Source organism: Balearica regulorum, chromosome 9, assembly GCF_011004875.1.
Source record: "Balearica regulorum gibbericeps isolate bBalReg1 chromosome 9, bBalReg1.pri, whole genome shotgun sequence".
NCBI classification, from domain to species: domain Eukaryota; kingdom Metazoa; phylum Chordata; class Aves; order Gruiformes; family Gruidae; genus Balearica; species Balearica regulorum.
This window is the reverse complement of record NC_046192.1, coordinates 12,152,360-12,167,454: the sequence shown is the minus strand read 5'-3', so window position 1 is coordinate 12,167,454 and position 15,095 is coordinate 12,152,360. Positions and strand designations below refer to the sequence as shown.

At 36.2% G+C, this 15,095-nt stretch overlaps 1 protein-coding gene across 2 annotated transcripts in view; it reads right to left on the bottom strand.

The window, feature by feature from the left end:
- PLS1 (plastin 1) overlaps positions 1-15,095 on the bottom strand; it is a 46,651-nt gene that overhangs the window by 9,978 nt on the left and 21,578 nt on the right. For both annotated transcript variants that reach the window (XM_075761150.1, XM_075761151.1), the window contains exons 2-10: positions 13,258-13,366; positions 10,553-10,716; positions 9,187-9,316; positions 7,284-7,416; positions 6,261-6,342; positions 4,838-5,003; positions 4,599-4,741; positions 3,819-3,914; positions 2,098-2,293 (exon numbers count right to left, since the gene is read on the bottom strand). In XM_075761150.1, the coding sequence (XP_075617265.1) occupies positions 2,098-2,293; positions 3,819-3,914; positions 4,599-4,741; positions 4,838-5,003; positions 6,261-6,342; positions 7,284-7,416; positions 9,187-9,316; positions 10,553-10,716; positions 13,258-13,327 (1,180 nt within the window). In that variant the 5' untranslated portion in view covers positions 13,328-13,366. The remainder of the gene's footprint in view (positions 1-2,097; positions 2,294-3,818; positions 3,915-4,598; positions 4,742-4,837; positions 5,004-6,260; positions 6,343-7,283; positions 7,417-9,186; positions 9,317-10,552; positions 10,717-13,257; positions 13,367-15,095) is intronic.

Sequence of the window (15,095 nt, the reverse complement as noted above, 5' to 3'; positions counted from 1 at the left end):
TGGGTGGAACAGCCATTGAAAAGGTGGCATTTAATGCCCGAAAATGAAGACTTTCGGAAAGCTCTACTCACCCACACGTGCCTAGAGCTTTACATCTTGGTTCATGGAAGGCCCCTACTAGTTAAGCCTACAGAAATAACTACATGGCATTTGACTTACTGTAAGTCCTGCCCCCATTTTATATGCATCATGTCAGACCCGTGGGGTTTTTTTCTTCTCTTTTACTTATGACGGCATATTAAAGCAACAGAAAAATACAAGAACAATGCAAAAAATCAACCAGAAGAGGACAGAGATGACTAAAACACTAGAGAAAAACAAGAAGAAAAATTGCAGAATAAACACTTTTATGGAGTACAGAAAAGTACTAAATACAGTACCTACATTAGGAGGGGTCAAATCTGCATTTCATGAAGCAAAATAGGAAAGCAGTATAAATTATGAGTCAGATTTCAACAGACAATCTATGAACTATAAAGAAATGAATGTCTTATATTTTATATAAACTACCTTGAGAAAACATCAGTATAAACACAGGATTTTATGGAAAAAATTAAACAAATTAACAAAAACACATTAACATCATCATCTTTTGGCTGAAATAAGTATTTTGATGATTTAGATCTATGTGACACCACAGGAGCTATTATTTAGGGGCAAAGGAGAGTTGTCTACTTGCCTTTGAACAGATAACATTGGCATGATTATCCATCTCTAAAATATATACTATAAACAGTAAGTTTAAATTTGGCCAGTATTTATCATTACAAAATCATAATCTAGCATTCAGGTGATTGTAACTTTTTACAAACTGTTTTAGTGGAGACTTTGATCTCATCTAAATATTTTAGGAAAGTTCAGAAAGCAGTTCAGCTGGTTTTTGCCATGCCAATGAAAACTCTTCTAAATTTGACCAAGTTTTCAGTATTTCGAGTCACACCTGCAACTTTACATTCAAAACAGAGAAGCTGAACTGAACATATTCGACCTCCATGCAGCTCCTGTATACATTTCAAGAGTATACATTTCTAACACAATTGCAGCAGAGGAAGAGCAGGCCTTTCTTTCAGTTGTTTGTCCTGGATAGCAGGGACTGCAGTGACTAGGGATATCACAGCTGAAAAGGAAAGACTACCTCCTATGCTCTGATACCTCTACCACAGCTGGCACCCAGCCGAAACTAGAAGAGCAGGAAGCCTGAAAAGGGAGTGGTCTGAGGGATACAAGATTTGTGAAATAGGGATGCAGCAGAGCAGACAAATTATGAAAAAAAAGAGGAGCAAAGGAAGATAGACTCACCTAGATGGAAAGGAAACCTGATAGGAACAGTAAGAGGAAGGCAGGAGTAGGCAGTGCAGAGGAATGTGTGAACATTGCTGATGATTCTCCCGAGTGCGGCACCCCTGATTCTCACCATTCCTTTGAGATCAGTGAACAACTGTGAAATACACTGGCAGGAGCCATTTCATTATCCTAGATTAGCTGGTCCACAGAAAGGGTGACAGCCAAAGATTGCTACCAATTATCCCTTTATCTCTAGCGTTAGGAATCTGAACTGTACAGTTAAAGTCCAAACTTGCTGGGATCTACATAAGTTGCTGATGCAATAGATTAATATATGTTGCTGATACAGAAGCCTTTTTTTTAATGTTTCCTGTTTTAAAAGGCAACAAACTAATAGACATACACACACACATAAACACAGTATGTGAAAAGTACTTTAAACAACTATTAACAGTTGCATAGTATAGCACTGCAAATTAGGGAAAGCTAGAATTTGTGCATCAGCTAAAATATAAACAGTATGGAAAGAAGCACAGGAAACTGGAAAGGGCGTAAAAGGACAGGTTTTGCTCCTGCAAATGAACGATAGAAGGTTATTCAGGAATAGCCTTTGGTCAGGCTAACACAAGTGAACAATATTCACAATAATGGGGACTTCTACTAATGCTTATATTGAAAGCTAGTGAAAAAGCTCTATATGCTGGTGTTAACACGGGCACCATCACACAGGGATCCTATATCACAATCTAGAAGGAATACTTAAATAGAAATCACTAATATTCTTATCTTCTGTATACTTAGTAAGCTGAGTACCTTCTAACAAATTGAGATCGTAAGATGAATTGTCAGGCTTGTGCAGGGCTGGGTACGTGTTAAAGAGATTTGCAACAAAAGCCAAATTGAGTTTAGGGTTGCCTGCAACCACATCAGCTGGAGTTACAAACTGTCTGCAGCCCAATTTATCTGCCTGTTGGAGCATGTATTCAGCCCTCCTCAAGTCATTTTTATCCTAAAAGAAAAAAAATAATAAAAATTAATTTGTAATGAATACTAACATGTTTCCATTCTCTACTGAATCTTCAGTTTGGCAAATCTGTAAATAACTGATGTCAGTTTTCCCCAATGCCTGAGCTAGGTCTTACAGCCCATCTTCCTTCCACTTTCTATCCTTTGCTTCTGTGGCTCCCTGCACAGCATTCCTCATGAATCACAGCAGCAGCCAGAGGTGTACTGGTTATATTTCCATTTCCAGGCTGTTGATTCCCACGTTGTGTATTCTATTACGTGTGCCATAGGTTCACCATCACTGCTTTAAACTGATATTCTCAAGCACAGTAATTAAATATGATGCCCCAAACCATCAATAAGAGTTTGAATGCTTCAGAATGTGATAATCCACTATCTCGCTTTCCTGTTAATATTTTTCCTCTGAATTGTCTTAAGTTGGTAATCTATGTGTTATTTTATTTATCCTTATTATTAATCTACATAGAATAACTCAGTCTTCAAAACTGCGCAGCATATACTTTTTGCCTCTAATCTTCAAGCTAAGAGTTACTATTTATATAGTAGTACTATTTATATAGGAAATGAATTAGTAATTGAATTACTGTTAGAATTGAGTAACAGTCAGTAATTCAGCATTGGTACACTCAACCAGAAACTTGCTGCTCTAGAATAAGTTGTTACATGTTATTGAGATTGGTTTATAATCCATTACAGAACACAATCGTATGAACTGTAGGAAATTACAGGGAAAAAAATTAACTAGTATCCTTTCTCACTCCCCAAAACAAAAGCAAACAAATATAACAGAGCTCTCCTCATGAAGGAGTTTGAGAGGACAGAAGCTTGTATGCAAACATAATTTTGCATGTGGGTTTTCATTATTATAATGAATAATGACATTCTACTTTAGATTCTGACTGATAGATATCTGTATCTTAGGCAGGCAGTTGTTTTGTATCAAACACATTCTCAGAATAATCCTTCTGAAGAGCATTATGCAGCAGCTTAGAGAAAAGTGTTTTCACATCTGCCTAGGGTGGTTTTAGACCCTCTATCCCTTCACAACTTAAAGCTTGATGGTTGCCACCACTTTCCTGCTGGTTATTTGAAGGGCTCACGTGTTATTTCTGAATGCTAATTGGTTTGAGGAAGGATCACAAGGTTTGTGAAGTCTACTCTTTCTCCTTGTCTGAATTCCAGAAGAGCAGAACTGAAGAAGGATGTTGTAATGTTCATATTGGAGGACCCAACTGAAAATAAAAACCAGTTAGACACTACTCCAAGTAAAACACAGCTCCAAATTTTAGACTGCAGGACACATCCTGTTTCAGCAGCAGCCTGGAATTGCACTCAATTTTTTTTTTTTTTTTACACATTATGCTTTTGACATTGAGGAATCTGACTGAGCTTTTGTCTGTGTTACAAAAAAAAAAAGGGGATTCTGGGACAGTCTTGTAAACAGGATGTTGGGTATGTACATGGAGGTCTCATAATTCCAGTCTATTTTTATGTTTCTGGATACTTACATGAAATCCTGAAAAGTCAATTCTAATGGGCAATTCATCATGGTCATCTCCTTTGGGTGCAATCTGATTTAACAGATGGTAGTACGCTCTTGAATCCTAAAACAAGCAGCGTAATATTTAAAAGAAGTATGAGCAAGTATGTAGCCTTTCATAGCTATTTACTGCTCCTACAGTCCAATTTAAAAGCCATAGAGTAAAAAAAAAAAATGGCACCCTAATTTCAGAGAACATGGATGAGGTCATACAGCTATTTTACTATGGTACTTCTCATAGAACTTATTTAGCCAGATGACAGAGAAAAAGGAATGTCTGCTAATTATTCTGGACAATGTTAAATTTATTCTGCTGGATATGAACTAGACAACTGTAAGTCAGATATTTAAGGCAAATTTATATAGGTTACCCACAAAAAAAATATCCCAATATGGATCTTATTGTTAGTGCTGGTATTTTATACCTTCACTATCCTTTTCAAATAAACTGTTTTGTAAAAATGTGTCTTTCTTAATTGACAAGGTAATTGGAATTAAAAATGAAGAGCAAAGGTCTTTTAGGATGAACATACGGTGACAAAAGAAATTATATTGATTTGATGTAGTTTTCAATATGCTTCTGCAGGTTTTTTCCCCCCCCCACTAGCAAAATAAAACAAGTATTTAATACTTCTCTTAAATAGCAGGTAATATTTTTACCATAGTAGCAGTTTTCATATAAAACCCTAGTTAAAGGTTTGCTTTAATAATACTCATCTTGGTGGCATTCGAAAAGATAACTACGTACCTTAATATCTTGGCTGAAGTTACTGATTTTCTGCCACCCTGCATTGACCAGATGGTAGTTCACCCAGCGTAGCAAGAGCTCTTCTGGGGAAAGCTTCATTAACTGATCTAGTTCTTCCCCTTCATTTAGCAAGGCAATAAGAGCTAAAAGCAAGTTTGAAAGAAAGTTGGAAATCATTGCTACTGTGATCTCAATTAATTCCAAATTGCGGGCATTGCTATACCTGGTATTACTCTTACCTTCATTTCTGGAGATCTCAATATCAGCAAAAAGACCAACTTTAATGATCTGCCACAAGAGTCCTAATACCAAGTGTGGTTTTCCTTCTTGCAAATCTTGTGATCCGATATTGACAACTGTACAGCCAATAGCAGACGCTGAGTTCAGAGCCAGGTTTAGGTTTTCCTATTTGGAATATCATTGTTTAACAAATTTATGATGTTGTAATTCTTAGTAAGCTTGTTCATATTAATTTATGTAAGGTTCAGAAGTTGTAAGAAATAATGCATTAGTTCAATGGTACCCAGCGGAAAATGGCACTCTGGAAAATTTTTGGGAACCACCACATATATCTTATCAAAATTTAATGGAAAACTTTGACAGCGTTTAATACGGACCCACCAAAAAATCATGGACCACCTTCTGCAGCTTGGATTGCTGAGGAATACTCTAATAAAAATATTTTTTGTAATTCATAAGTATCACATACACAAATTAAACATATTGCTCAAAGTATCAGGGGTTTGATCCTGTGAAAAAGGTGTTTATATGGAATTCTGCTGCTGCTATCACTGTCATCCCATCTTGGATCTTATACAGGCTGACACATTTATTCAAGCAAGTGTTAAATTGTAACTGAACAGACAGCAGAAGAAAATCATGACAATTCAACATCCTGACACTGAAAGTAAAGCTAATGATTGTCATAGATGAAACATTCCAAGAAAAGATACCTGGCAGGTCTCAAAATTACTACTATTTTCTTGTGTCATATTTTAACTACAGAGACTACATAAACACATGTAGTATCATCTTTGCTGACATATTTTCTTTAACTAAGCAGAGATTACAAAAACATGGTATGTTTTAACTTTTCATATTTTAATGTCACAGCCTGAAATGAAAAGTCTGCAAATTAACTGAAGTTTTCAAATAGGATTTTTTTTTTCTTATTAGATTGGTAACTTATGGATCTACTTCCCTCTCCCAAACCTGTTTTCTTATACCCAATTTAATTCTTCATACACAACTAAAAATAGAGCTTCTCATCTTCTGTCCAAGCTACTCTGCACTATTGAAAACACATCATCCTACCATCCTACAGTCATGAAGATACTTTCTGCATTGCTAAAATATGACCCAACCATCCACTCGCAAGTCTAAAATTATTTTGTTCAGACACTTAGTAAAGCAAAATGAGAATATTGAATAGGGAAAGAACTAAGGAAAGCATGAAAAACACAACTTTTCCTGTACATCATTTAAGAAACAGGAAAATTTAGCAGAGTTTATTAGAAAATATAATTTCATGCTTTCCCATTTTTTAATACATAGGACTTTTTTTTTTTTTTGCTCCACTGGGAGAACTGTCATTAAAACAAAGCTATAGCAAAATATTTTACTTTCTCATTTGTGGCAAGTTTCTATCTGTGCAGTACTTACAGAAACAGTGAAAGGAGTGAGTTTCTTCTTATTAATAGCTCTTTCATCAATTGTGTCTGGTTGTGAAAAGTTGATCATTTTGCTAAGGAGGAAGAGTCAGAGATTATTCAAACTTTCATTTCTCAGAAAATATATTATTTGATTATAAACTCCTAACACTTTAAACTACCTGTAAATATTTTTGACAAGATAAAAAAAAAAGACAAGACCACCTCATCCTCTTAATCTCCTTTCCCTGTTAACTAATTGCTCATTCATCCAGAAACCTCCAGACAGTATGTAATAAGAAACTTGAGCAACCGGCTTTTATATTTAAGTAACAGAGCACATCTGTGCTGTCAAAAAGTTCTTGAGAAAATTAAAACTGTAAACTAAAGACAGTTAAATAGTTTCTAGTGAAAATCTTTGTAATATAGCCAATATATTTGTGCACTGCATTTCTACAGTATCTTGCATCTACAAGGATCTCAAAGACTAATTCACGTCAATACTAATTAGCTAATCCCTTGTTACCATGGTGTACAAATAAGTACTATTAGTCTACTTTAACTAAGTAGAAAGTTACAGCAGACTAAAGTTAAGGGACCTACTATACAGTCTCTGTCTTGCCATGGATTTAATTCACATTTCTGCTCCCTCCCTCCCATCCTACAATTCCGTAACTACACTTAGTAACTTTTAAAAATATTTGAAATAGCAAAGACTTCTAATTATTTCAGCTAATTAATATATGAACTGTGTAATTATCTCTTTTATAAACAGCCTGCACATAACTGATATGTATAATTATGGATCTGAAGTGGAAACCCACTTCTATAATGTATGCACAGAGTCACATAAAAAATTGCTAAAAGTAACATTTCTACAGGCAAACAGATTTTCCTCATCCTACACATTGGTTGAAATATTTAAGGGCAGAGTCGTGACATTAAAGCCTATCAGGAGTTGTCCAATTCATGTTATTGTGATCAGCATTTAACCTTTGAGATTAATGTCTTTTCTTTCTCACAGCCCTTGACTCACCAAAGAAGGATGCCATCTGCAAGGGATTTAAAGAGACTGGCATCTGATGGGTTCATAGGTAGGAGGTGCTTACAGTCTGGGTCATCTTGTAGAGCTTTATTTATCCAATTAACAAAAGCAACTTTTTCTTCCTCTGAAAAGAAGAGCAGCATTAAAATAATCTATTATCATTTCCATGAACACATACTACTAAACATCAGACTTGGGTCAAAGAGGTTCATCTGCAGCAAAACCCCTTAGTTTCACAGTGGCCAGTTATGAAAAGAATCAGATCAGTGGGAAAGCATGCAAAAAATGGCAAGTACCAATTGATCTTTCCCCTATTGCACCCTCTAAACATCTGGCAATTTTCCAAAGGACAACATAAAAATCATAGTGACAAAATGGGTCATCATGGCTGACTTTGTATTCAGTTTCTCAGCCACTACAATGAAAATAGGGAAATTTGTGATCAGAAATATGCAACATCTCAATTTATACGCTGTTGGTTTAAAATGCAGCATTTCATTCTGCCTTCTACTAGAACTTCAAAGACTGGCAGTATTTTTGAGTCTATCATCTGAATTCATAGATTATCCTGAGTTGGAAGGGACCCATAAGGATCATTGAGTCCAACTCCTGGCTCCACACAGGACCAGCCAAATAATTACTGTGCTGTATTTAACTTGGAGAAACTTAAAAAGTTTAGTATCTCAGTTTTAAATTCTCTTTCATATTTAGCACAGAATCTATTACTGTGTATCTAAGAACATTTATTGGGACAATAGTCAATCAAGTATCAGTAACCAAATTATCACACAGTACAGGTGGCATTCACCTCACTTACCTCAAGGAAGCATACAAGGCAGGTATCTACACCTGACTCATTACACTTCTTTCTTTGTCAGTGGGAAGAAATATGAAATTCTAGTGCAGACTTCATCTCATCATAAACTAGATGACTGATGAGGCCAGGTCAGATGAATTGCAGTCTAGTGGGGTCAGTTTCTCTCCACCAAAAATGAAGGGGAATCTAAACAATTAGCTCTGATGGTGTCCCCCCTACAGGCATCCTTTCAGATGGAATGCATCCCCTGCTTTGGAGATATACCAAGTACAGCTGGTGCTATAGGGATAATACCTAGAGAGAGGGTATCACCACCTTTAGCTAATTGAACTGAATCTTCCTCATATATAGAATCTTAACACACTTCTGGAACCACAGCAAATCCCAGACTTGAGTCAACAAAAAAAGCTGCAATATTGCTTGTTGCAATATGATCCTGGAACGTACTTAACATTCTGACCAGGAGCTGCAATACAATTAGGCACAATTACCAACTTAAATGACACGCAGCAGGGGGAGTTAGAAGGAAGCAGAGATCAAATATTAAAAGCAAGTTCTCAAGTATGAGATAGGCTATGCAAAAATCGTATGGTAGTGAACAATTCTGTAATGACACAAAGACAGCTGAGAAGGCCCTTCCATCCAGAAATGATATGTGGCGATTTGTTCATTTTAGTTAACACTGTGGAAATGAAAATGGGGATTTGTTTTTATCTGAATATAGGAATAAGAGTAGTTTAGCATGTAACAAAGCCAAAAACTTGACTAGCATTACTAGAAGTATGCCAAAGGGGGCATTTATTCCTCCCTCCCCATGCTGCCAGTGCTGGCTTCCATTTATTGCTCCAGCAAAGATGCCTAACTTACCTCTGAGTGCAGCATGAAACTAATAACAACTGAACACCCCACATTTTAATAAACTACCACCCACACTTATCTTGTTCATCTCCACATGCTCTCTGTGTTAATTTGATTTCGACAGCAATTTTTTCCAGTAGGTTTTTTTTCTTTGTCTGTAGTGCAAATGTAAAGAGTCTTCCTCCATGCAAAGTTTGCTTGTGTTTAATTATTTCTTACCTGAATAAGAGTGCTGTGTCCCCTCACTAGATATTGCTGATGTTCCTCCAATTGCTGTAATACCTTGCTTTTTGTTTATTGATTTTCGGAAAGATTTGCTAACATCTTTACTTTTCAATTCCTGAATTATCTGAAATAAGGAAGATAGAGAGCATTTTGTGATTGAGTATACCTTCAAATAACTAAGTGTCAACTCATGTAAGTACTCTAGAGTCAGTAATTAACCTGACTGCCTTTCTTTGTTATTTACATTGACTTCTGTTCTGACAAAAAATTACTGTATAGGTAAAATTAGTTCAAATCCCTTCATGAAACTTGCATACTGGATATCTAATGTATTCTATCTCAGTGATTACCTCAAGTGCTACCTTTATTAAGCCATGCTATCTAAAAACAGTAGATATGCAACGATCGGCACAATTTTTCCACAGATGTTTTGGTAAACCAAAGAAAACAACTAAAGATATACACAGTTTAAATGACTACTGCATATTTCTTTCACTTACTTCACTATATGCTTTATACTAAAAGGTTACTACATTGCCGTTACACATGCCCTTAAGCAAGCTGACACCATTTTCCACCGCCTGATACCCTGAATTTGCCCAAATACCGTAGAAGTCTCAAAACTGACAATGAAATATATGTAACAGATACAGTTCAATACCTGGATGCAAATATATGCATCTCACTTATGAACCACTGCAAATTAGAATCTTGGAAAGAAAAATCAAAAACTAGTTCAACAAGCAAAATGGTGCTATTGGCAGCAGTACTCCAAACTCAAAGCAAAAACCAATCATCCCCAAACACACAGACAAACAACAGCCTGAAGAATTTTTGTTTCTCTTAAAGCACACTAGCCAGTGATCCACATTAAAAAAAAAGTCTAAGCCACTCAAATTAGTTCACTAAGAGTGAAAAACTGTACCTCACTCCCAGTAAAAAATAGCCTTTAGTACAGAGATTAAACACAGTAGTGCAAGCACTAGTTTATCACCATGAGAATTTAGAGGCTGGTATCTAATTATCTACTCTTTTGTCAGGGCAAGGGCTGACCCAACAGTTCCCAAAATATGTAGTCCATCTCCTCATGTTTGAGGAAATAGAAAGTAGGACTGATTGAAACTACTGTGCTCTCACATGCTGCCCAAATGAGAGCTACTAAATTAAATGGGGGAGTGAAACATAAAGACTGGAAAATAATTACATAGCATATTGTAAATTGTCACAGAAAATTTTCCCATTCTCAAAATATTAATTATTTGTATCAAAACAGTACTTAGTTGTACCACTTAATTCAGTTTTCTATCCTAGTTCTCAACAGTATCAGATAGTAGAGAAACATCCAAAGGGAATGTCTTACAGAGACAAATTCTTCAAAGTTGATTCTCCCATCCTTGTTGCTATCTGTCACTGCAATGATTTTTTCTACAATCTCCCGGACTTTGTAACCAGGCAAGGGCAGACTTGCTTCTTTAAACAGGTCTTGAAGCTCATAATCACTGACATACCCACTGTTGTCAATATCTGTAACGTGAAAGCACAAGGTGTTTTTATACTTATATAAAGAATCAAGTATAGTAACTGTTGAGAATAAATTGAGAAATACAGTTCTAGAAGATTGCTATTTCTTCTGACATAGATAAGTAAGCACGAAGAAATACTTGTGGATTAGAGGCACAACTGGATAGAAGCTGTGCCATCTTGTTATGTATTTTCTCAGGAACTATCTTATAATCCCAAAGCACAGCTATAACAAGATGGCAAATTTGGAAGTTTATGCAATGGAGAGAAGTACTTTTAAAAGCAGAAAAGCTATATAGTCGATACATAGTATACATGAAGCTCAATCAAGTACAAGAAATCATATCCAGCATAACTAGTCCGTCATTTTGTATATTTAATGCTAATATTTTCCAAGCTTGATGACAACTGCCACTCTCTTTCATGATCACATTAAAGCTCTTGAAAAACATTAATACTATTTTCCTAGTTCTACAAATGATGCATCGAACAAGTAATTTAAGACGTCACAAATAACACAATGAGTCGGAAACAAAAGCAACACGATGTGGCCACTTTTCTGACTTATCAAGGTGCTCCCACTTTTTTGTAGTTAAAGGACCTCTCTTCATATTGTCTATAGTGTTAGAACTCAGCCAGTAATACCATAGTGGATGAATATGCATCACATTACAGAAGGGCAGAGAAACATGCTTTCATCTCTAGGCATAATTGATTGCTATACAGTAATTTCCCTGTAATCTGTACTATATTATGTAGCTTCTGTACAGCTTCATAAGGCGATCACATTTAGTCGCTGACAAAAGGCTAAAAACACCTGTTAAAAATATCTCTTTTTGTGTTTTTGATACTACCAACAATTCACAAATCACTATATAGACAAACTTTATGTCTGCATATGTATTCATCCATCCACTGTCTGGCTTGCAGACATGTAACAACACATGTAATAACAGGAATGGTCTAAAAGGCAGAGGACATGCTCACGAGCTCACTCAGATTACCAGCTATTTTATTTCTCTAGGTTCATCTTTCACCGAGGGTAAGTTTCCATGATGACAAGCAGAGAGTTAAATACATGCTTTTTCTCTCAGTTTACAGATATAGTTGCAAGCAATCTATCCATAAAGACACTGGAAATGTAAAAATGAAAAAAAGCTAATGATGCTTAATTTTTATATTTTACAGGAAGCATAACACAGTAAGGAAAAAAACGTTTTTCAGTGAGTAGGAGCAGTACAGACAGTTATTACAACAGAAACATGAAAACATACAGGAAAGAACGGGAGAAAAAGAAGGAATGCAGATGGTAAAACCCAAACAAATAGAAAAGCTGTCAGATACCACCAGTGAATATCTACCTATCCTAACACCTCCTGGTAGATGGATACACGTATACAGTGCTCTTTTCTTTGGTCTGTCTTTCCAGCTCTTGCAGGCTATAGACTTCTTGAGCTACAGACTATGTCAAGATGACTGCTTAACGGCAACTCATGAATTACCTTCCATGGAAGTATCTTATTCCTTTAGCACTTCTACTGGGTTTTTTGTCTCAACAATATCCCAATATCCCGACTCAATGGATTCATGGGTTTATTATTTGTCACAAAGAAAAGTTATTTGTTTTTACTTCAAGCTTTCTGACTCTCTACTGGGCACCACACGATACCTGTATTGACAGAAACTGTGTAATTCTCTCTTCACCTTTTCCACACTACTCATGGTCTGACAGATCTCTAATACACAGCTTCCCAAGAATCTCTTTACCAAGCTGGAGACTCCTAATATTTAAGTCTAAAGCGACCCTTTTCCCTCATTATGATTACAAACATATTTGTTTGATTTGCTGAGCTGCACAGCTAGACATCACACCCGCAGAACTGTGGCAAACAAGAAATAAAGCAGATGTGAACTTTAACATTCAGCATGGTCTTGCAATCTGGAAATAAGGATTAGTTGCTACATAATTTCTCACTCTTTCTGTTTACTCTCTGATTAATCTGCAAACATCCTGTCACACATATAAAATTGTACAGTTATTTATTAACATCTGCTAGCCACAAAAGATCAAAAAAATCTCCAAGTTTTAGCTAAAAGTGTAAAATGCAATCCAATAAACAAAAATAGAAATTACTAGTCCACCAAAGCATGAAAGTAAAGCGAAACCAAAGTGCTAGTAATCTCATACAAAAATATATTTAACAATTAAAGATAAAACTTTCCCCTGAGATTTAAGGAGTTAAAAAAAACTGAATTGTGAGACTTATCATGCTGCATATACAAGGCACAAATATTGCAGCTGTCCAACAAGTAAATGTATCTATTTCCATTGCTGAAGTTCAAAGAAATTAATAAACATACATAGGTTCAGTGAAAACACAGAGTTTAATGTAAACATTTTTATTTTCTTAGATATTACTGACAACATAGAAGGAAAACATTGCCCTATCAAAACAAAGTGATCCATGAAGATTTCCTCCACAAATCCTACATGGTTTTGCAATCTTAATGGCATCCTTACCATTTTCTTATTTAAAGACATACCTATTTTACTGAATGCTTCTCTTAGTTCTTCAAGCTCTTCACGAGAGATAGTAGTTATGTTGTTTTCCATCTTTGGACAGCAAGAAGCGTTGTCCTCAATTGCTTATACCTAATAAAAATAAACAGGAAATATATTAGGCTTTAATTCCAAGCACATACTAATACAAGCTAATGATCTTTTCAATACAAGGTACCAGACCTCAACGACATTTCCAGGCCTGGCACACTTAAAACACTACAAACACCACTTTATAGTACATCAAACACCTAGCAATTCTTTTCTCTGTAACAGTGACTGAGAGTTCACAATAGCAGCACCTTTTTTCATACACTTCATGTTTTCATTTGCATTGAATAAGACCAAGAGTCTACCTCCATTGCTTGAGTGGTTTTCCAACATTAAAATCATCACCTTTTCAAGAAATTAATTTTTCTAAAAATTGGTTGTAAGTGCAATGCAGTAGCATTGCCCATTAGTGTTTAGGGCTAGGATTTAGTCCTGCAAATCACTGAGCACTCAGACATTTGCACGCTAGTGCTCATCTCTTTGCAGGACTACAGTAGTGCAAATGTCCCACCTCAGCTGAACTTAAAAAGTTACAAGTTTTTAAAGTTGAAGCTTTAAAGTTCCTGCTTAGAATCAGTGGGTGAACAGTGATGAGCCTTTCCACAGTTGCCACAGAAGTAACCACCTCCTGACCTTTATTCCACCCTTCTGACAAGCCTATTGTTTCATAACACTGTCAAAGAGCCAAATAAAGGTTTTTACTGAGCACAAAGATTGGAGTCTCGGTGTCAATCTACTTTCTCTACCCAACTCCATAAAAAAGTAGAAGGCACCTTTTCTTATATCTGCCTTTGTTGTTTTCCACTGTGCACACAAGGTAAGCCTACGGCAGCACCCATCTGCACGTGCACTGCTCTGAGCAACACTTGGCTGTAGAGTGCACAATGTGCTACAGATGGTGCTGTGCCTACCATAAAGTAAGTTTTGTCTTTGTTTTTACTTTGTAAGTGACAAAAGTCAACCTTACATTAGTGTTTTCATCAAAGTTGTCCTATACTTGTGTATATTTTCCCTTCTGGTTTAGTGTTTTTGCTTTAGAGCAGGAAAAATATTCTTGTAATGGCCAGGTTATTATTTGCTCTTAATAATTATACTCAAATCTGCAATATGCAGCTGCTTCTCCCCCAAAAATCATGCGTATCAGCAGAAGTGTACTATTAGCCACTGGACAAGACACTGGAAGGGAATACCTGAATTCACCAACTGGTTTTACCATGGACCTGCTGGATGCCCTTGAGCAAGACTGTACCTTTCTTTCCCACCTTTGTATGTCCTAACTAGGTTACAAACTTTCCCAGTACAGGGACTGCCTCATAACTAGATGGTTGCATGACTGTAATAATGGAATCAGAATTTAGTTCAGGATAAAGGAGATTAAACATTATCGATCTGAATTTCTATTAGAAAATAATTTCTTCCCATTCTAGCTGTGTAAATTTTCTTGCAATCCTTCACAATCTGACAATGAGAAAAAATACAAATGAAGCAATCGCACAGGTCACCAGCACATGAGAGAAGAGGCAGCAGGGCACTACATCAGCTGTGGTTTGGTGGGGGATCGTGCCAAGAAGTCAGACATTTCCTGGAGGTTTACTAACGAGTGCATACAATACCGCTGATGTGAGTTATGCCTTCTCTATGGTGAAAAGAGTTTTAATATAAAATAAATTAGCTGTGGGCAGCCACAAACAGGTGTAACATTGCCTCACTACATTAATCACTGAAGCATCTCCTGATTTCAGAATTATAAGTGGTGACATCACTGATGGAG